The sequence below is a fragment of the Colossoma macropomum genome, unplaced genomic scaffold (genome assembly GCF_904425465.1).
Source record: "Colossoma macropomum unplaced genomic scaffold, Colossoma_macropomum, whole genome shotgun sequence".
In the NCBI taxonomy this organism is placed as follows: Eukaryota; Metazoa; Chordata; class Actinopteri; order Characiformes; family Serrasalmidae; genus Colossoma; species Colossoma macropomum.
Genome location: NW_023494796.1, coordinates 1,983,140 through 2,006,663, shown reverse-complemented (window position 1 = coordinate 2,006,663; position 23,524 = coordinate 1,983,140). Strand labels below are relative to the sequence as shown.

The 23,524-nt window shown below is 41.7% G+C and overlaps 1 protein-coding gene across 1 annotated transcript; it reads right to left on the bottom strand.

The window, feature by feature from the left end:
- Positions 1–6,717: 6,717 nt before the first annotated feature.
- On the bottom strand, positions 6,718–23,250 carry LOC118817127 (uncharacterized protein C4orf54 homolog). Its single transcript, XM_036583831.1, has 3 exons — positions 19,462–23,250; positions 8,620–8,860; positions 6,718–7,652 (listed from the first exon to the last, which is right to left on the bottom strand). The coding sequence occupies exon 1, from the start codon at positions 23,248–23,250 to the stop codon at positions 19,468–19,470; it is 3,783 nt and encodes a 1,260-aa protein (XP_036439724.1). The 3' UTR covers positions 6,718–7,652; positions 8,620–8,860; positions 19,462–19,467.
- Between the last annotated feature and the right edge of the window lie 274 nt (positions 23,251–23,524).

Here is a 23,524-nt window from a genome sequence, read left to right as displayed (position 1 = left end):
GTTTCTTACTCCATCACAGAACCTTATTACATTTCACCCAATGTAACTCCTCCGTGACCTTCAGGTGTATCAGAGCAAAGGAAACACTACTGTTTTAGTTATGCTAACATACTTTAGCCCATAGGCGTGTCCCAATTCAGGGGCTGCGTCCTTCGGAGGCTGCATTTGAAGGCCGATTGCGTCACAGCGGAGTGACTAGACTGTCCCATTCCGAAGGCTCCTTCTTATGCAGCCAAGAAGTGTGTCCATCTTTTCCATGGCAACGAAGGATCCAACGGGTGGATCCTTCACCAGCCAACATATCCCGAGGTTCACTGTGTGCTGGCGAAGATTTGAGAAAATGGCGTAGTCAGCAGAGGAGCGAACGGAGGCTGAGGAGACACTTTTAAATGTAAATATTGGGTTAAATGAGTCAATTAGCTAAACTGCAGAGCTTGAGTAGTTTCCAGGTGGTTGCTAACGTGTTGCCGAACGGTTACTGCTGCATTTTAGGTGGTTGCTATGGTATCCCATGTGGTTGCAAAGGCTGTGGTTAGTATGGTTATATAGTGACAAGTGGTCACTAGGTTGTTGCTAGGTGGTTGCTAGGGTGTTGCTAGGTGTTTGTTATGGTAATCCAGGTGGTTGCTAGGATAACAGGGTGTTACTAATAATTAAAGTTGTCATTTAATGATGATGATTAAAAAGCTATAACAGAACATATATAAGAGAATAAATTGGATATTATTGTTATGGATTAGAGGTAACAGTGTGACATACAGTGTCAGAGACCACTACATCAAGTCTATTGGAGATCACTGAACACCTCCACATGCTTTGAGGCGAGTCTGATGATTCAGGCCTGCAGTTAGCACCATGCTAACCGATACTAATTAACATAAGCTATTGCAATTTATTTTTCAATAATAATAATAATAATAATAATAATAATAATAAATAAGCCATTTATTTTTCAGTTAAATAAATAGCTGAAATGTTTCAGTGTTTACTGTGTCCACTCTTCACCTTTATTACAGTGTTCATTCTGTTCAGGAGACTCACTTTCAGTCTCTCAAAGAATCTGCAGACACACCTCCAAAGTTCAGTCTTAGAAGCTGGTTGATCATTTTCTGAAGTAATCAAACACATTCAGTGGTGTTGAGGTCTGGACTCTGGGTTGGTCAGTCCACTGTTCAGCTTCTTTGTTTGATGTGTCCGTCTCCTTTTCTCAGTGAGGTTCTTCTTGATCAGCTACACATCCTTTCAGAGGAGAACTGCAGATACAGTACTGGGAAAGACTTGCAGTGTTTCATATATTATGGACTATTCAAATTCATTACGTATGATTTATTTTTAGAAAGGGGGAAATAAAAAGATGAAGGAGAAGCTTCTAATTTATGTTACAGGCAAAAACTATAAGAAATGCACTACACCTGCTCCTTTAAACACGTTTTAAACCTGGTGTAATGCTCTGAAAAGTGTTCCCACTTTGGCCCGTAGAGGGAGACATTTCACCACTCTGCAGTGAAGAAACTGCTGTGCTGTAAAATAGAAGAATATTTATCCTTAAAAAGACCTTAATATCTTATTTCTTTGATAATATGTTGATCAGTGGACTGAGACGCATAACTAGACACATCTAATGCATCAAACTTACTTTTTTGCCTAAATGGGGACCATTTTCTCCCATTGCACCCTGTATGTTTACATTACAGCCTCATTAGTATATATATATATATATATATATATATATATATATACGCTGATCAGCCATAACATTAAAACCACATGGCTCCACTGTTATATAGGTGCACTTTGTAGTTCTACAGTTACAGACTGTAGTCCATCTGTTTCTCTGCATACTTTGTTAGCCCCCTTTTACCCTGTTCTTCAGTGGTCAGGACCCCCAGGGACCCTCACAGAGCAGGTACTATTTGGGTGGTGGATCATTCTCAGCACTGCAGTAACACTGACGTGGTGGTGGTGTGTTAGTGTGTGTTGCGCTGGTCTGAGTGGATCAGACACAGCAGTGCTGCTGGAGTTTTTAAACACTGTGTCCACTCACTGTCCACTCTATTAGACACTCCTACCTTGTCAGTCCACCTTGTAGATGTAAAGTCAGAGATGATAGCTCATCTGCTGCTGCACAGTTTGTGTTGGTCATCCTCTAGTCCTTCATCAGTGGTCACAGGACGCTGCCCACAGGACGCTGTTGGCTGGATATTGTTGGCTGGTGGACTATTCTCAGTCCAGCAGTGACACTGAGGTGTTTAAAGACTCCAGCAGCACTGCTGTGTCTGATCCACTCAGACCAGCGCAACACACACTAACACACCACCACCACGTCAGTGTTACTGCAGTGCTGAGAATGATCCACCACCCAAACAGTACCTGCTCTGTGAGGGTCTATGGGGGTCCTGACCACTGAAGAACTACAAAGTGCACCTATAGAGTAAGTGGAGCTGATAAAATGGACAATGACTGTAAATATGAGGTTTTAATGTTATGGCTGATCACTGTATGTATTAGTGTATACTATATATATATATATATATATATATATTTCAATACTCTCTATATTTAAATTAAATAGTAAATGAATTAATTTTCTGCTTGTATAAAATTATATAAAGTTTCCTCGTGATCTCTCAGTGAGACCCCCCCCCGCCACCCCACCGTCCCCCTCACCGCCCCCCTCGCCCCCCCTTTTTTACTGCCTCCCTGGAAGCGCGCACTCCACATTCCCGCCGAACAGCTGAGCGCGCCTACACGTCTGTCACTCGCGCCGCAGCCATGGCGACCGTGTCAACAAACGGCAGGCGACTCGGGTTTCGCCGCGCGGACTCCCTGGGCATCTCAACCTCACAGCGGGCGGAATTCACGGCCCGTAACGACTTCACCGCCACTGGAATCATTCAGACCCAAACGGCAGCACCACGATCTAAAAACGCAGCCTTGTAGATCTCAGGAGCCGCGGGAAATTAGAGGTGTTATCGGAAAAAAATCGCCGCCCTGTGGTAAATAAAGATGTTCCAGAGCCGAAACGTTTTGTTCTGTGTACATTTTTCCCTCAAAGTCTGAAATACGCGGCTGTTTATCAGTCAGAATATGATTAATGTAAAAGTAAAGCCTTTCAAATCATTTTTAACTTGATATACATACCTAGATGCCGCGTTGGGTCCAGCCAGGCACGTCAACGGCGCCGCCATTTTGGGGCGGTCAACATCGCTGCTGGACTGCATTCAGTACCATTACAGAGCGGCAGTTTAAGAACGATACTGTCCAAAATTACACTGTTTCAGGAATATTACTCCCAGAAAGTGGGATAGGATTATATAACAGAGGGAACGCAGTGATCCACGCTCATGTTTGTGTGATGCGTATTGTTTGTGTGGTGTTTATGTGTAGATATGGTCGTGTGGTTGGTGAAGCACAGAGAACTTGTTGATGTGATTGTTTTTTCTCTGGTTTTATATTAAGCTTACTACATTTAAGTCTATTCAGGGGATCCTAACTTTATATTATTTATTTATTTACAATGATGGTTAATGCTTTGTAGTTCAGTAAGTTACGGCGTTCCATAATCCATGTAGATATTCACAATAAATTAACGTTAGCACCTTCTTACACAAACCTGAAATTAGCTTCTTATTTGCCAGCTTCTTGTTCAAATTTTCCTGTTCCACTTTAAATGGTGCCGCTTCAGGCACCAGAAAGTGACTGCTGCACCATTAAAGGTGGAACCAAGCCAACTTTAGCTTCGACCTTCTTACTGTGGTTTGAGGGGTTTATTTTATTTTTATGTGTATTAAGGTTAGAAGTGATTCACATATTGATGGATTTGCTGATTGTGTTTCTACTGGAGCACTAAACTCACGTCAGGTGCAGACTGAATACTTTCCTGCTGGTCTGGATGACTGATTAGCACCATCAGTTATTAAAGAAATAAAAGCTACCGAGAGCAGTGTAACCTAGATTAATCTGAGGATTATAATAAACAGATTTGGTGAGAATCGGTTGAGTAATAAGGAAGTTGTGGCTGATTTAATCCCGTGACTCATCATCTCTCAATACAAGTGAATTTGTTCACAAGCGGATCTTGACCTCTCCAACATGGCGGACGCACAGACTTATTACCTCAGATAGAGAACATATATGTATGTATATCTATGGCCATACACCATGTTTTTAAGAAGTTTAAGCATAATGTACGTAGTGTGTGTGAGTGGTTGCTGTGTCTGGTAATAAACTAAAGTACAGCCATGGTGTAAATGCCTTTTCTGTAGCCTTTAGCATGCTAACAAGCCAGTTAGCAGAGGAAAGTAATGTTGTATCAGTAGCCCTGTAATCGCAGCAGTGCTGATCCGAGATGAGATCTAGGAGCTGTGTTCTGGTGTTTCACCAACCAGTGAATTTCCATCCACAAACCCTGAGGGAAACCTAAGGCATCTGGATACCTAAAGACAGAGCGAATTTGACAAATGGTGAGGATCAGTGCTGGTATGTGATCAGCATTCCTTGGCCATTACGGCGGTTTATACAGTGATGCGATCTTGGACCAGCTCTTCCATTACAAACTGTCTATCGATGGCACTCAGATCACACACAGTGGACAGTTTCAGTCAGCTTGCATGTTCAGTTTATTCCAAACCCCCAACATTGGCCCGGTTCCACTGTAAATCCTCCTTACAAATTCCATCAATCCATTCTCCACTGTCTCTCTCTCTCTCTCTCTCTCTCTCTCCTCTCCGAGGCGTCCATTTTGAGTTTGTTCATTAAACCAGGCATGTAAATAACATGGAATCTCCGTATCACTTCTGTTCCACACTCAAAATGGCCTCCGTCGTTATCCGGAACTTTCCGCTGACCTTCTCCACATGCCGGTGACGAGCGTCCAATAGCAAGCTGGTCGTCTCTACAGTCCCCACAGCCACCATGAATCAAAGAGTGAACAAGAATGTTGTTAACCGCTGAGAGGACCATCCAAATCCTCCTTAACTAGCCTCTGAATGCTGGTAGTTGGAGGTGAAATTGGTTTTTTATTGCTGTTTGCATTTGTTTTTATGTTGTTTTTGTCCAGACAAGTCTCAAAATAAAGCCAAGGGTCCCTGCTGAAAAAAAACAGCGCAGAACAGCATGAATTTCATGCCGGTCTAAGCCGGTTTATGCTGGTCTAGTGCTGGTCTGTTGCTGTATTAGCATCCAAAACTCAACATAAGCTGGTTTTGCTGGTAACCAGCCATGCCAGTCTATGTTGTTTTTTTTCCAGCAGGGATAGCATTTCTCAGTAAGCAAGGAATCAAAGCCAATAAGGTTAGCATTGTGCTAACAGATTCCCACTGGCTTTCATTTGTTGTTTGGGCTACAAATAACAGAGTTCTAGTCAAGGTTATGATCATTTCTATCATTTTGTTTCACAACCAAGCCTAAATGCTAATGGCCTGGTCCTGTATTCACAAGGGTAACAGTCACCCTGAAGCAGCTTGCTAGCACAACAAGCTAGCTTGTGAATACAGCAACTTATCTTTAAAGTGCATTGCAAATGTTCTCCTCCTTCAGGTATTTATACCTTCGTACTTCCTTTGTCTTTGTAGAAAACGGGTTAGTTCACCCTGCTGATAAGGAATAAAAGCCAATAAGGACAGTTAGCATTATGCTAACTGCTTTTTTACTAGCTTTCACTTGTTGTTAGCCGGATTAGCGTTTCTGGGTCATGCGTTTGTTGATGTGTTCAGTAGTGGTACAGTTCAGATTAACATAAATCATGGGATAAAATACATAAAATGAAAAAAAAAGACAAAAAAGATTGTAAATGAAAAAAAAACAAAAGAACTTTCAGTCTGAGTAACATTTAGAGGGAGTTTAAGCTGCGGAAACATCAATTTAGAAGTGAGGCGCTGGCACTTTCTATACTGACGGTGATGTTTTGATGCCTATAGTTCTTCAAGAATGTGTATGTCAATAAAGTATGTCATCAAACTATCCTACGACAAAATATCTACACATTGACCACAAAGTTAGGAACAGTCATGAAGGAGATCCATAAAACCTTAATACTTAATATTGCTTGTAAAGGCTCTCAGAAGGCTGATTTGAGCCAAAGTCCCATTTAAAGTAAGAGGAAACTTTACTCAAACCCAAATATGTACAAATACATACGCTTCTCTTCTCGCAAATAACCTTTAGCCTGCTATAAATGTGTATTGAACTCAAATGACTTCTGGAGTTTAGCATACATCAAACATGCTCTAGGCATGTTACTGAATGCATCAGAAAGCAGCCACACAGGCTTTATGAATGGCTTATGAATCCCTTTTCAGACTGAGCTTGGTCCTGGCATTGCACCGCTAATGGTGGTTTTCCATTAAGTATTCCCTTTACATTGGAAACCAGGATTAATGTGAGCTGGGAAACGTAGACGGACAAAGATCTACAGCTGATGACTGATGACTGAATTAGGCATTAGGCCGCAGCGGGTTAGCGTTTCTTCGGCTCCCCTTAAACGACACTCGGACGCTTCTACAGAAAAAAAAGATTGAAAAAAGAGGAAAACAGACACAACAAACAGAACAAAACAAAAAACACACCCATGCTGCGTTCAACTTAAGCTCATAACTTGGAATTTGCGAAGGAAAAACCAAAGAAAATGTCTGCCTTAGTTCCTACCTGGAGCGTTGGGAAGGTGTTCACAGCTCCGAGTTTAGCGTATGAAGTCATACGCATTGCTGTCAATGGTAATAAGGTACCGCTTTTCTACTTCTAACTGAGATTATAGTCATATTAGCTTTAGCTTAATCAACATACAAACACAGTAGTTGGTTAAATCTTTAATACTGATCACTGTTTTAAGAAGATAAATACAATACTAACCATTCATATCAAGAATGTTAGCTGCCCTGCTAGAAAAACCAGCATAGACCAGCATATGTTGTGTTTTGGATGCTGGCATGCTGGTCAACCAGCATGACCATGCTGGGTGATCAGCTAAACCAGTATAAACCTGCATAGACCAGCTTATACCAGCACAGAATTCATGCTGGATGGTGCTGTTTGTTTTCAGCAGGGTAGCTAGTTAGTTGCTAACAACACTCACGTTCATGAAACTGTCTGTGGTTTTTTCACTTTGTAGCTCAAAAATGACTTAATTCCAAACTCCAACTTCCAAGTTAAGTCGAACGCAGCACCATGACAACCAAACATTTCCAGGCTTTGGAAGACAAAGCTTGAAAACCCACCAGGTTTGTGTTGCTAACATCTCGCATTATATGCCCAACGAATCTTCTCTCCACATTGCTATTTTCTCATAAAGTGGCAGAAATGAAATACTCTTTACAAACAGGTAAACAGACTGGCCTGCAGCTCCATATACCTTTAATGTATGTTCACATAAAAAGAACCCCAAAAAAAAAGAACAACAACAAAGCTACGGCAAACAGGCTAGGCTAACACAGCTAATCTGGACTAACAAGGGAAATGAAAACAGAAAGGGTTTCAAATGATTGCAGTGGTTTAATACACAGAATATCTAGAAAAAAAAAAGAAAAAAGTTTCAGTTTTGAAATTCAGTGTTTGACTTTTTACTGTAGTGCCCATTAACAGGCGACGACGTTGTAAAGAGCTGTTCAGCTTCACAGAGGCAGAGCAGTCGTTCCTTCACTCGCGCACATAAACACCTAAAAAGTATTACATTTTCATCACAGTCGTTACATGAGGTCCACACACAGGTAAAAATGACCTGCAGGCATCCTTTCAGCAGAGTAGCACCAAGCTAGAGAACTGAACTGATACAGGTCAAGCATAATTTCTCTTGACAACAACAAAAAATAATGCTCAGTCAAAATGCTCGACTCAGTCAGGCTCCACAGCATGAGCAATTTCTGCCAGGTAGGGAAAAAGTGTGTATTTTTCCTCATCTCTGTTTCTGACAATATATATTTATATACACTATATATATATATATATATATATATATATATATATATATATATATATATATTAGTATTTAGACAAAATAGCATTATTTCAACATATTAAGTCAAAAATCTAGAGAAAATGTCATTACGTTGACAAAAGTCAAACATTTGAGAAAATGATTCATCATTTTGAGAAAAAAATTATTTGAGAAATGAATATTTTGACTGAAATAAGTCAAAAGTCTTGAGAAAAGTAGTAATTGTTTAGACATAATAGGTCAAAATGTTGGGACAAAAGTAATTATTTCAAAATAAAAAGAAAAAAAAATATTTTGAAGAAATTTGAACATTTAGACAAAAGTCAATATCAGTGAATATTTCAAGATAAGTAAAAATTTTGAGAATGTAAGTTATTATTTTAAGAGAATAAGTCGTAATTCTAAGAAAACAAGTCCAAATTTTGTAAAAATAAGTCAAAATTTTGATGTAAGAAGTCAAATTATGTGTAAGTCGAAAGTTTGAGAAAGTCAGTAAGCCATTTGAGAAAATGTTGTTGAGTAATTATTTAGATTTTTCATTGAAATAAGTCACAATTTTGGCATAATAAACAGTGTAGGAGGGGGAAAAACTGAGAGTGATTTTTTTCTCCTTTCCTGGCAGAAATGGGCTTCCAACAGTGCTTTGGTTTAAAAAAAAAAAGAAACGCTTTTTCGGCTGTTCTCCACACCTGAACGCTGCCATGAAAGCCTTTGAACCATCCTTTGCTGCGCAGAGCTACGGAAAACCGCAGAGCGCACAGGAAGCCCGAGCACAGGAAGTGACGCAGATGATTTCCTGTAACTGTGGGAGCGTGTTCGGCCGAGGTGGAGGGGTGAGAACAGGAGACACACATACACACACACACACACACACACACACACACACACACACACCCACCCACACACACACACACACACATTCCTCCAAACCTGAGAGAAGTGAGAAGAGACAGAAGGTAAAACTCTATCAGTGCGTTTATCACATTTTGTAGTTGGATTTATCTCAAATCTGCAGAAACAAAACCAGCTTGTCCGACTCAGACGGCTTATATTTGTAGATTTTAAAAATGTGAGGCAATCAAATGTCTGAAAACGTCTTGTTTTTGTCTATAAGAGGTATTAAATTCTAAGATGCGGTGCTAAACTTGACATCGCTACAAGAACATCTGTTGACAATCATGAGAATGTTTTTAAGTTGAATGTGGGGGGAACATAGAACTTGTTAAGGTGGGAAAGAAATGATTTCTAAAATATTCCAACTCCTTGTGAAGGCGAAGATCACAGTCAACATTGTCTGACAACAGGCCTGTCGTTAGCACGTGGATGTAACATGGATGTAAGCATGACTGAAAAGTTCCCCAAAACAGCAGTTAAGCACGTAGAGCTCAGTCACGTCTGGAGAACGTAGTACACACAATAAAATAAATAACCTCTTACAGGAGATAAACAGTTCTGTTAGCTAACAGTGATGGTCCTCTGACTTGTTTTGCTTGTTATTGCATCAAAAGAGCACAGACTAAAGGAATTTGAAGGCAGCGTTATATAGGGCCATGTACAATGCATTCTCCATCAGTCCGAAGAACCATTTCACCCTGTAAGAACCATTTAGCATGCGAATGGTTCTACATAGAACTGATGGTTCATTTCCTTTACTAAAGAACCTTTGAAGAACCATCATTTTTGAGTGTGTACATTCAAAAAATGTGTTCTTTTCCCTTTGTTAAAATCTTAAAAAACGTTCAGTTTTTAAAAACCCTTATGTTTTGGCTCAGATTGACCAATCTGGTCTATCAGTGTAGCCCAGCTGGATGTCCTCAATCAAATACCAGCTTAGACCATCCAAAACCAGCCAAGACGAGCTTGATCTTTTTCAGCAGGGAATGTTCCAAAACAACCGTTCAGGCTTTTGGTTTTTTTCTTGTTCTCTTTTTGCCGAATTTTCTCTCCAATTTAGTTCCGATTTCCACCTGCTAGCCCACTACCAAGAATGGGATAAAGGCTAGCATGTGGTTCCTATGAGACAGCGCTTTCAACACGCTTGGAGGAGAACACTAACTGCTAATTCTGTTACGTCTGTTGCCTTAGCAGTTGGCATTGGCTAGCATCGCGCTGAGAGATGAGGAGAGGGAGGACAACCCTACGAACCCAGAGAGAGAGCGAGAGACGACAAAAGAACCTTCACATGTTTTCATATTCAATGTAGTGGAGGTCTTCATAGTAGGGAGAACATTACAGTAGTGGCAGCATTTACAAATGAGAATGACTGAATTGCAGACGATGCCCTCTTTATACGAAGAGCGCAACCCAATCTGACAGCAGTTCTAGCATGCAGACTTTTGTTCTGTGTATATGCATTCGCTAGTTGAGGTAGATGTCTGCTAACCATGTGATCAGTCATTGGTGAGCTCTGCGATTTCAAATAAGGAAAAATAGAAATGAAATAAGGGTAACACTTTACTGTAGGGTGCTGTTCATAAGGCTACATGACACCTACAAAAGCTTGCCATTACAACTGACATAACCCTACATAACTGTTTATAAATGCTTATTACAACAGGTGTCAAGGAAAAATAGAAATGAAATAAGGGTAACACTTTACTGTAGGGTGCTGTTCATAAGGCTACATGACACCTACATAAGCTTGTCATGTAGGGTTATGTCATTACAACTGACATAACCCTACATAACTGTTTATAAATGCTTATTACAACAGGCATTAAGGAAAAATAGAAATGAAATAAGGGTAACACTTTACTGTAGAGTGCTGTTCATAAGGCTACATGACACCTACATAAGCTTGTCATTACAACTGACACAACCCTACATAACTGTTTAAAAATGCTTATTACAACAGGTGTCAAGGAAAAATAGAAATGAAATAAGGGTAACACTTTACTGTAGAGTGCTGTTCATAAGGCTACATGACACCTACATAAGCTTGTTGTTACACCTGACATAACCCTACATAACTTTAGAAATGCTTATTAGAACAGGCATCAAGGAAAAATAGAAATGAAATAAGGGTAACACTTTACTGTAGAGTGCTGTTCATAAGGCTACATGGCACCTACATAAGCTTGTCATTACAACTGACATAACCCTACATAACTGTTTATAAATGCTTATTACAACAGGTGTCAAGGAAAAAGAGAAATGAAATAAGGGTAACACTTTACTGTAGGGTGCTGTTCATAATGCTACATGACACCTACATAAGCTTGTTGTTACACCTGACATAACCCTACATAACTGTTTATAAATGCTTATTACAACAGGCATTAAGGAAAAATATAAATGAAATAAGGGTAACACTTTACTGTAGCGTGCTGTTCTTAAGGCTACATGACACCTCTATAAGCTTGTCATTACAACTGACACAACCCTACATAACTGTTTAAAAATGCTTATTACAACAGGCGCATCTGTCATAAAGGCTACTTTGGCTTACCTTGATCAAAATTGGCAAATGTAACCTTTACAGCGAACGACGCTTATTGGAACAAGCATTTATAAACAGTTATGTAGGGTCATGTCAGTTGTAACGACAACCTTATGCAGGTGTCATGTTGTCTTATGAACAGCACCCTACAGTAAAGTGTTACCAAAATAAGGAAAACTAGAAACTAAAAAAGCTGCCTGTGGAGCGGCTGCACGGTTCTGTTTGCAGCGTCGATCAGTAGGTTTTGAAGTTTTTTCCACAGTAAAAATTAGCGTTAGTGATGTTCCAAAAACTGTAATTATGTAAGTAATTAAACATCGTCACGTCTGAAAGCTTAAATAGGAACACTAGCCTGGCTTTTTACAACACTATATGATAAAACAGGGGAAAACATTGAGTGTAAAATCAAATCTGACTATGTTAATTTTACTCCCAACCTGCATGACACTGATGTTCTAGTAAACATTAGCAGCTAAACCTAACTGGGTAACTTGTCATGAGGGCCTTACGGAAGGATTTCCACACCATAATTAAATGGTTAAGATGAAAACTAAGCCATTCAGAGTGGTTTGGTGTGAAATGTTACATTCTAGAGAAACTTACAGAGTCAGAATCGTTCACAGTGGTGGTGATCACTGTTTTACCATTATTTACATTACATATAAAAACTCAGAAGACTCATATAGGATCACTAATCAGTTTGGACAGAAAATTAACGCCTGTATATGTGTTGTAGACATCGTGGCTCCTGGTGTTCATGGAAAAATTACATTAAAATCTTAACGACGATGTAAAAGTATTCGAGTTCTTGGCATTATAAAGGTGGCCTTTGTCTACAATCTCATTCCTAAACGCCGCCGCTGCTGTAACGTTCTCCCAGCTATGACTCTGACTTCCATGCATTGAACACTGAACACTGAAAAGGGTCTGTTATGCTCTGTTGGGCTCCCAGTTATGGATTGCTTTGGCATCGTTGTGCTGGAACCTGCGATCTCCTGATAGCCGGGCCAAGTCAGTTGCACCGCTCAGGACTTTTAGCTTCCTAAAGCAGCATGTTGTGCATTTGTTTGCAGCTTAGTTAGGAAATTACATTAGCTAAACGAGGCACATCGTGAAGTAACACTGATGGTGCTGATTAACATGTGTTATCCTGGCCAAATAAACCAATGATGTATATTTGAATGGTTCACACAGCATTTAACTGGTGCTGCAGCTTCTGAACAATAATCAGATAAAGAGACGTCACACACACACACACACGCGCACACACCACACACACCACAGAAACCTGATTCAGAGAGAGAGAGACTGGGCGAGAGAGACAATACTGTTGACCTACTGTACTACAGAGAGGCAAAAGCACGCTAAGGCAGTCTCTCTCTCTCTCTCTCTCTGGCTATAAAAAGGTCTGACCCCGCTGCTGCTGCCGCTGGCTCCCCTGATGAGCCTCAGCAGCTGTTATTCTCCTGCATCAGCACAACAAATGCTTTACATCTACTGACCTTTACACGCACACACCGTCTTTCTCATTCTCACACCGACACGTGTCCCATTCAAACACATAAACACACAGGCAGCAGCCCTGCCCACCTACGCCGCACAGCTTTAGCAGATCTGGCCCCAGCTTTAGTTTTACTCTCGAATATATTCTTCCTCTCTATCAGGGAGGCAGGAGGTGGGGGGGCTGCACCCCCAGGTTTCAGGAGTGTTTACAGGAATGGTTAAAAGCGATAAGCAAACCTCATAGCAACCTTTATTTAGCGACCTTAGCAAATTTGAAGCATTTGAAGCATTTCATGCTCTAAACTAATCTTAGAACACTTTGAATGCAGTTCATATCTTGTTTACTTATTATTTTCAAAGACAAATGTATCATTTATTCATTATCATCTATAGGAAAAGTGACAACAACCAATATGTTTGTTGCATAACCTTAAAATTGTTCTAAATTCTCTGTATAATTAAAGGATTAGGATGTAAACGAGTGGTTTGGCGTGAAATGCTCTGAAACTTACCGAGTCAGAATGGTTCACAGTGGTGATGATAGGAACCAGACGTCCACCTCTGAAAGCTCCCTCACAGAAAGCTCTTACAGGAAGTGGTTATGAATTCACTGCCTGATGTCTGAGACACTGTTTTCACAAAAGTTTTGAGAAGATTTTAGCTTATTTTAACTTTTTTAATCCATTCAAGGTGGAGGGACACATGAAGGGTGTTTTAAGGCAAAATAGTCCCCAAAGAAAACTTATTATTTCAGATTTTCCACTAATAAACCTTCATCAACATTCCATATAAACACTCAGAAGACTCGTTTAGGTTCACTGGTTGTTTTGGACGATATGATAAAATGGCTTTATTTGAGTTGTTGTCATGGCGACCCCTGGTTCCCATCACCACCGCTGTAAAGACATCTGAGTCTCTACAATGAATCCTTTCACACCAAACCACTCTGAATGTCAGGTTTTAGCAGTTCCTGTCACTTCAGTTCATTTTTCACTCTTGATTTTGGAACTTTCAGCAACTCAAACAGACATTTTCAGTCTAGAGTCAGTATTTCAACTTATTAACTGAACTTAATATTTTCTAACTTTCTTTATCTTTCATAATGTTAATAAACTTTAGAGTCAGGCCTGTTGGATGGTGCACTGGAGATCTCCGGTTTGAGCATTTCCTTTAGTGTCCCAACATATGTATTGGTCAGTTGGACCCAATGTATTGATTGATAAGTTATAATAGAGCTGAAATGAACATGGAAAAGAACAATAACCACAATATATTAACAAATGAAGTTATTTGAAAAAAGAACAAACGATGATAGAAACTATTTCTGAGCACTGATTGAGTTAATGCTGCTTTTTAGAGTGAAGTGAATCACTTCCCTCGCCAACTGGTCACTTTAAGGGTGTTACTAAAACACAAGCAGGTGTTTGTGTAAAACTTATAGACTTTTTCTGTGCCTTGATGAGGCCTAATATCGCTTTAAAAGCATCTGATGTGGTGGTGGTGCGTCAGTGTGTGTTGTGCTGGTCTGAGTGGATCAGACACAGCAGTGCTGCTGGAGTTCTTAAACACTGTGTCCACTCACTGTCCACTCTATTAGACACTCCTACCTTGTCAGTCCACCTTGTAGATGTAAAGTGAGAGACGATAGCTCATCTGCTGCTGCACAGTTTGTGTTGGTCATCCTCTAGTCCTTCATCAGTGGTCACAGGACGCTGCCCACAGGACGCTGGATATTTTTGGTTGGTGGACTATTCTCAGTCCAGCAGCAACACTGAGGTGTTTAAAAACTCCAGCAGTACTGCTGTGTCTGATCCACTCAGACCAGCGCAACACACACTAACACACCACCACCACGTCAGTGTTAAAGCAGTGCTGAGAATGATCCACCACCCAAATAGTACCTGCTCTGTGAGGGTCCATGGGGGTCCTGACCACTGAAGAACAGGGTAAAAGGGGGCTAACAAAGTATGCAGAGAAACAAATGGACTACAGTCTGTAACTGTAGAACTACAAAGTGCACCTATATAGTAAGTGGAGCTGATAAAATGGACAATGAGTGTAGAAACAAGGAGGTGGTCATTATGTTATGCCCCACTCGTGTTAAGCACTGAGGCCCACACGTGTAAGAAAATGGACACGTGGGAAATGAATCAGTGAACTAATTCTGGACAGAACAGTCTAGTGCAGCCAAATTGACATATATATTTATGTTGTTTGACCAAAAATTGTTTATGTTATATGTAATGTGTAACGTATTGACACTATATGACAAATTAACTCATTAGAAGTCAGATTTTATTCAGCACTTTTTAGGGATGATGAGCTGGTTTGTATAAGTTTCTGATTCAAAACTATTTTTGTTTGGACCAAAATTTCAGGACTGGGTTTACGAGGGCGCCAAGGCACACACTGCATCCCCAGTTTCATTTGTTGAATCCATTGGTTGTGCTTTGGGAAAAATGCAGCCTACTTTAAACTAAGACCAAAACCACTTTGTAGGTACCTAGAGTGACTCTGGTTGATGTGGTAATGAAGACTAATTAATCTGCATAGCACTTAAACAGTACTGAGGAACATCAAACACCCTTTATTTATTTAATTTCCAGCCAAAACAGACTGACCAAAACTGCCCCCTCAGATAAACAGCACTTAAAGCTTTCATCTCTGAGAGAGAGGAGAAAATCAAGCTGCTTCAGATCTGAAAACATCCACAGGTGTTTCTGTCCATCCTTCCACTGTGAGAAGACGACTCAGCGCTGTGGGTCTGAAAGGATGTGTAGCTGTCAAGAAGGACCTCACTGAGAAAAGGAGATCAAACAAAGAAGCTGAACAATGGACTGACCACCCCAGAGTCCAGACCTCAACACCACTGAATGTGTTTGATTACTTCAGAAAACGATCAACCAGCTTCTAAGACTGAACTTTGGAGGTGAGTCTGCAGAGAAACTGAAAGTGAGTCTCCTGAAAAGAATGGAAGCTGGAATAAAGGTAAAGAAAAAGTTCTGATATTAAATGTAGTTGTTGCATAATTTTCTGTTAAATGTATGTTTGCTGTTTTTTTCTGATGCTAAAAAAATGAATAACTTGTATGTAACTCCTTAAAATCAGAGGTTTATTACATACTAAGGCTTATTATTCAGTAACTACACGGACTTCAGTACAAACTGGTTGAGCTATTCTTAGGTTATAAAGGTTGTAATAAAACTTTGGGCCTGCCAGTGAGACCTGGCCCGTTGGCCATTTTCACTGGAAGTTAAATGAAGGGTGGCCTCTGACTTTTGACAGTGGTCTTAGATACATTAACCCAGATCTTCTTTATCACCTCTTTTGTCTCCAGTTTTGTCTCCAGTTTCCAGCGGTCTCTTGAAAAACCGGGCAAGTTTTCAGATTTACAAATATGCTGTGGCATATTGTACATTTTTTCTGAGGTATCCCGGCCATAGTTACAGTTGCTAGGCTATGAAAGACCAACTACCTAAGCCAGTGTGCTACAGCGCCGCTGTGAGTCAGAGCAGTGCTGCATCTCTGTTTAGTTACCAAAGACAGTAGCTTGCTGAAGCTGGGTGAAGCAGCTAATCAATGACCTTTCCCTGAATTTGTATCCAGGCGCCTGCTTTTCCCTAATGGACAGCATAACGTCATAATATGTTTATTTTCAGGGAGCCCCTAGAAATTTGATTTTGAGACATTCAGGGGGTCCAAGAGGTTAATTAGGGGGTCCCGGACCCTCCAAGAATCCCTGTATTTCACCCCTTGCCTGTAAGTCTCATAAACATCAGTGTAATCCCTCCAAACGGTGTTTTGTGTTGCAGTTACATCCTCTGTTGTTAGCATACTGAATATTCAGGGTGCTGAGCTCCAATAATTAGCAATTCAAGTGTGGGATATTCCAGTTAATTCAAAAACGGTTTCGTTTTTAGGTCATATAGCCAAGAACGAATGGCAGCCATGCATTTCATTGTATTTCTGAATAACTGCACACTTTCCTGTTTCTGAAGCCCCTCCAATGATCTGGTTCTGGAGTCGAATTTACAAATGTGCAGCAGAAGAAGCTCATGAATGCGTGTTCGCAGTAGGTTTAATATAAAGACAGGTAAAGTAGTCCTCAAAAGATCTTGGGCCACTCAGTATCGTATTATTTAATACGTGAGTTTTATTAAATATTTTCATTAAAACAGTTAAGATTTAAAAAATATATAATTATACTAAAATAGAATAGCAAGTAAGTCAAAGCTGCCGTGTATTTTTTGGGGGGTGAACAGGCGAAAGGAGGGCGATATTATCAATAATCGCGATTTTTTAACCAGGAAATACTATGCTAATTATTTTTCGATGACATCCAGGCCCTGTTTACGTAATCAACCAATGAAGCTTAGAAAAGTTGGTGGAATTCCCCTTCTGCTTTTCTCCTTATCTAGATTAACTGCAAATTCGCTCAGACCCCCTTTCTAAGCACTTTTCCACCCACATGTTGTTCTCTTTCAACGAGGGAGGGAGATGCAGCACAGCTAAAGCGAAACCAGATAACCACAGCAGCGCTGGAACAAACCTCTATCTCTCTCGAACGCACATACATAGACACTTTATCTCCAGTGCTCTCTTTTCTTGCTCTCTCTCTCACCCCCACAAACTCTCTCGGATGCACCCGCACAGACACTTACTCTTTCTTTCCCTCTCTCTCTTTCTTTTACACACACACACACACAACAAAGGTACGAATCTAAGAACCATTCTATGACCGTTTTTTAAGACATGATTTGATCACGATTAAATCTGAATGAAGACCCTGAAATGGAAGAACTATTCACACCAGAGGGCTTCAAATCCGACATTTCAGTACAAATAATGTAAACGTACCCTCAAATGCACAACATGGTCAATAAGGTCCACTTTACAGGAGTTTTAAAGGCGTTTTGTGCAAAGAAAAAAAAAACCCGTGTCATATTACTTGTTTTGCTGATTTTTAAAGTAAAAAAATAAGGAAACATCCTCTACAGGAAGCGAACGTAAATAATGCATTTTTCTGCAAATTTTAGTTACCGATTTCTATTTATCACTTATATATATTAGTGGGAAAAATAAAACATGAATAAAATATAAAATGTGCCACGATTTTTGCACAGGTTACATTTAATGTTTGATTTTTTTGTAATAAACAGGCATATAAACAGTAATTTTGCATTAAAATGTGCAGAAGTGTGTTCCCTGTAGAGGATGTGTGAACTTCAGTCAACAAAACGTGTGATTTGTACCCTGCATTTACTTTCACAGGGAGAAGGGACATATTTGCACCTTTTCATAAACTGACTTCTTAAGAAGAAAAATAAAATAAAGTATCAAAAAGTCAATTTAACCTAAACAACTGAAACAGAATATGGGACGATTTTTCCTAATCAAAAACGTATTTGCAGACCAAAGGTACTGAAGATGTAGGCCAACACCACAGTGACTGCGACTGTACTCTGAAAGATAAGTTTTCTTCTGAGAGTGTAGGTGACCAGTCAGTTACATCCACAGGTCAGTTATCTAGCAGTGAATACAAAATACAGGACCAGAAACTGGATTCAAAGTCCAGATTTAAAGTCCTCTGATTGACTCAGCACTGGAACAGACAATAAAAATACATCAAGCTTTTCTTTGAGGTTTAGCTTCCAAAATATGCCAAAACTTTTATTTTTTTGCCAAAAAATGTATCCTTTGTTGAATATTGTTACAACCAATTAGCTCAAGAGTATGTTTTATACATTTTAAAACAACAATTTAAACATTATTGTTTTAATCAAGCATACAATTGACAATATGCTTTTTGTTTAATTATTTTATCTATTCTTTTAATTTATTCCTTTTTTATTCCTTCAACCATTTTTGTTTTAAAATGATTCCTTGTTTAATCTTTTTTATTCTTTTATTTATATGACTCTGTCTTGTGCATTTGTGCCCCTTTTCTATTATTACTTTTATTTGTTGGATTTTTTATTATTTGTTTGTTCTATGTTTGATTATCTTCTGTACTGATCTTTCTCTGTTGTTGTTCTGTAAAGCACTTTGAGCTGCATTTTATGGTATGCAAAGTAAAGACAATTACTATTATTATTATTATTATTATTATTATTTTTGTTTGTTTGTTTGTTTGTTTTTTTATACAAGTCCCATGGATACGTAAACAGGTATTCAGGCCCCCCAGATGGTCCACATTTTTGATCCTTATGTGCTGGCAGTTGGGTTGGAGCAAGTGGACCATCTTGGCGTCCCGGAGGACTGATTTGAGAATCACTGCCCACAGATTCCTGGACAATCAGGTCCTGGAGTGTTTTTTCCTGTTTCCAACACACCTGATCCAACTTACTGGCTCATTAATGAGCCCTTCCTGAACTGATATGAGTGTTTTAGATCAGCAAAACATGTGAAGGACAAGTGGGTACTCCAGTAGGCAACAAAATACTTTTGAAGGTCATTCTGGATAACAGCATCTGCTAAATGCAAATTGTACGCAAATGTATATTATAATTTATTGGAACATCTCAAAACTGATGCAGTTCAATTACCAACATTACCCGCAACAAAGAACCAACAACGGTAAAGCACTCACCCTCAGTTATCTGTGCTCCACGACAAAGCTCATGGTCGTCCCATCAAATGAAGGAGGGGCGATAATTCGGGGCCCTTGTTGTGATGTGATGCTAATGACTGGCTTAGTGCTGGATGTTGCTACTCCTGGTGGGGCGAGGTACAGGCCTGGTGCAGATCCCACACTGTCACCCTCTGAACATGCAGACGACTGGGCGTGTAAATGGGGTGGTAGCAAGGTTGGTGGGTAGATGAAGTAGGGTGGGGGGGCATAGGCTGGACTAAGGGTGATGGGTGAGATGGGTCCAGGGGTGACGGACAGTGGTACGTCCAGATATCGGCCACTTTCAGGGTAATAGAGTCTCTGAGTGGCTGGCTGCAGGGGGATGGGGGTGTCTACCAGGTAGCACTGACCAGTGGTGGGGTCCAGCAGCAGCTTGCGCTGAGTGCTTGGGAGAGGGGCATCCATGGGGGGTGTAATGCATAGAAGTTGGGGGTGAACTGTGTGGTGATACACCATTGTTGCTGTCGGGCTCTCAGGAGACCAAGAGTCTGTGACGACCGGGGAGCGCTGCAGGGGTGGGTGGGATTGCGAGGGACGGGGTTGGGGAGCAAGGTTGTGCTCAGTGGGGCAAGATTTAACAGGGATGCTCAGATAGTTTTCAGAATCAGAGAGTGCGGGATGCGAGTGCTGAGGTTTAGCAAGAGTCTCTGAATTAGTCGTGCTGGTCATCCCTCTTTCTTCTAGCTTAGCTTTCGATGGAGAAATCTTCAGACACAAGGGTCCCTTAGTGGAGCTGGACTTCCCACTGGTGGAACACTGTCTGTCCTGCTGTGCGCTAACAGCAGTTTTACTGCCTAGACTACTTCCTGGACCCAACAAACACCTATTATCATATGAGTCGGGCTTAGTGGTGAAGGTTTTAGGTGTGTCCATTTGCACAACTGGTTTCATGCATATCCTCTCGGCGTGAGACTCAATGTTTGTGAATTTCCTCTGTTCGTCTTCAGGGTCCGTTTTTCCTGCCAGCCTGTGTTCCTCACTGGCGATGAGGGAGAGTACGTGACTGTCTGTTACCACCTGGGGCGCCTCTGTTTTGCGCTTCCACTCATTCCTGTCAAAGACGTAGAGCTGTTCCATCGTTTTCACAGCTGCCTTCAGCTTCTCGAGAGCTGCCTGGTTTGTGAGCCTGCACTCCACTTTCTGTTTGACCGATTTTGGGTCAGGCTGTTTCGTGCATGGTACCCGACGCATGCTGTCATTTCTGGTGCATTGTGAGATCTCTCTCCCCGTCTCTGTTTCTCGTAAGCTCTCACCACTCACTTTTGCACCTCGTTGTGTGCCACCACTTGTGTTCACAGACTGGCACTTGATCACCATGGGACTTGGGAATTGTGCTTTGTCAGGTTCTTTCTTCATGACTTGGCTCTCCTCATGTGATGCAGAAGGTTCTGTTTTATGCTCCACGTTCTCCAGTGACACAAACCTGTAGGAGCTTTTCACCAGCTTGCGCACATCTCGCACCTGGTGGATGGGGGTGTGGAGCTTCCATTTGTTGTCCCGGACATCCCTCACCATGAAGTGTGGTGCTTTGTCGCTCACAGAGAGCACATGGCTCTTACCGGGTTTGCTTCCGATGTTAGGGGTCAGGAGGCTGGCTATGCTGAATGGGTTGCTGTTGTTTTCTTTTGTGCTGTGCAAGCGAATTGTGATCTCCTGGGCTTTCCCGCCTTGATTTCGGTCTGAAGTAGCACTTGTTTCTCTGTGCACTCCTTCTCCTGAAAGCTTTACTGGACTCCTCTCTTTAGGGAGGAGATGTGAGCTGGGTACATATAAGTGGGACATCTTGGTCGTCTTACCATTAGCATTTTCTCTCTTCTTTTCCATCGTTTGCTCTGAGGTGGACGCAGTCATCTTCACAGGTTTGCTGTCATTTCCAGGGTGGGTCTTGAAGATCACCTGCTCACCATCTTTCCAGGTTTTGAAGGCACTTTTTTGGCTGCATGGTAATTGGCCCTTTTTGCTTTCAGAAGGGTCTGCCTTAGACGTGACTGCTACTTTGTTGGGTGACTCGACATTGACTTCTGCAGTGGCAGCATGTGAACTGTCCTGTGCCTCTTCTTCAGAAAGGTGGGAAACACTGTCCATTATGTCTCCAAGCTCCTCCAGGGAGACAACAGACAGTCTGGACCCTGCTTCTGACGTCTGCCTCTGTAAGTCTTTGGTGCCTGTGCTGTTCCTGTGAGAGTCCGTTTCCTGATCCAGAGGGCACGGCGAGACATGTTGCATTTGGACCCTCTCCATACACTCTTGTTCAAACTGCATTTTCTTGGAGATGACATTTTTCAAGAGACTTGAGGCAAAAATTGCTTTTTTGTATGTGTTCTCTATACCATCTTCCACCTCAGATGGCTGGCTTGCTGCCTCATTTCCTGACCTGGCTGGATTGGTGATGGCAACATTGGCTGTGGCACATGACCCCATAGCACTGTGTGAGCTTTTTGTGACCAAACCTGCTTCCACGTTGCAACTGACATTCATCATCTCAGTTGGGTTGACATCCTTGGCCTCGTCTTTCTCAGACCGAAAGTTGCTCCGCAGTTCTATTTTCCTAGCTGACTCAGAAGATCCATTCTGAGACATGTCAGTGACCACATTACTGTTTTTGTTCTCCGCAAGCTTGGTAGCCTCTAGTGTGCCACGTTCACGGCCTATGCCGCCATAATTCCAGTCAACAAAGGTGGACCACCTGTTGAAGCTCAGCCCATGCTCAGAGACAGAGGACTCACTGGATGTCCTCAGGTTGATGGCATCAAAGTAGGGGCATGCCAGACTACGGAATGACTTGGCTGTTAGGTTGCGTACTTCTTTGTCTGCATCATCCAGCTCACTAACGGAACTAGATGCACCACTTGAATACTCGTTCACGTCCTTACCCCTCAACTTACTGGCAAGGTGCTGGCGACCTGGCGCTGGGATGAAACAGCGGCCATGCTCCCGAAGTGCCTCATCCTTGCTGACAGAGTTTACGAAAACTCCAGTGGAGTTTCGTACTGTTTGGTAGTGGGTATCTTCTTCTTGACCACTAACAGGTGGGCAAGCTTTAACAGCCATGTGAACCTGTCCAGTGGAACACAGCCTGTCATCTTGCATCTTGCAGGGACTCTCGTCCGAACTCGTGCCTTTGTCCGATTCGCATGGCTCACTTTCGGTGCTAACTGGTGCCCCTGTAGCCGCCAGTTTGGGTGGCCGGGAACTTTGTCCATCCATCCGTTGGCTGCTTTTGGCCCTTATTCCATCCGCATTAACACTCTCGAATGATGCATAATCCACAAATGAGTACACAAGGTTGTCGTCATCATAATCCCAGCGTGATCCGTGACTAAAGTCGCAGTCGGCATCATGGTCAAGCTCCGTCAGCTGGATCTCGTGAGTCGTAATGTAGTGCGATTCTGCATCTGCTGTTGGCGTAGCATTCTCGTCCTCCGATTGACGGTGACTGCCTAGGCGCATTTCCGTGTAGCTCAACTCCTCCTGCTCTTCTTCGCCCACTGAACTCCCAGTTTTGACCGAAGAGGAAGAATCTTTTGTGTCTCCAGTGTCCCTCCATCGGAACACGGCCAGCTGGTTCCCCTCCCCTGTGAACGTGACCTTCACAGTTTTGGTGCCGTTCGTCCGCGTGCCAGCGGAGAGTGCCGTGTTGGTTTCCCCGAGGTCCGCATAGTTGGACTCGGACTCCACCTCTGAGATCGTGGGCTGCTGTTTCTGCTTCAATGGAGCCGCAAGCTCACCGAGAGTGAGAGTCTCCATGTGAGTAGAGGGGACGAAGAGAGCACACGGAGTGATTACAGAAAGAGAGAGAGATGGGAGGGGGGGGGCCAAAGAGAGAGAGAGAGAGAGAAAGTTAGAAAAAGAAAAACCAGTGACAGAAAGAGAAATGAGTAGGAGAAAGATAGAGAACAATGAAAGAGAAAGAGAAAAAAGAGAGAGGGACGGAGACAAATTAAGGTGAGAGCGGGACAGGAAGAGAAAGAGGGAGAGAAAGAAAGAGAAAGAGAGAGAGAGAAAGAAAGAGAGGGAGGGA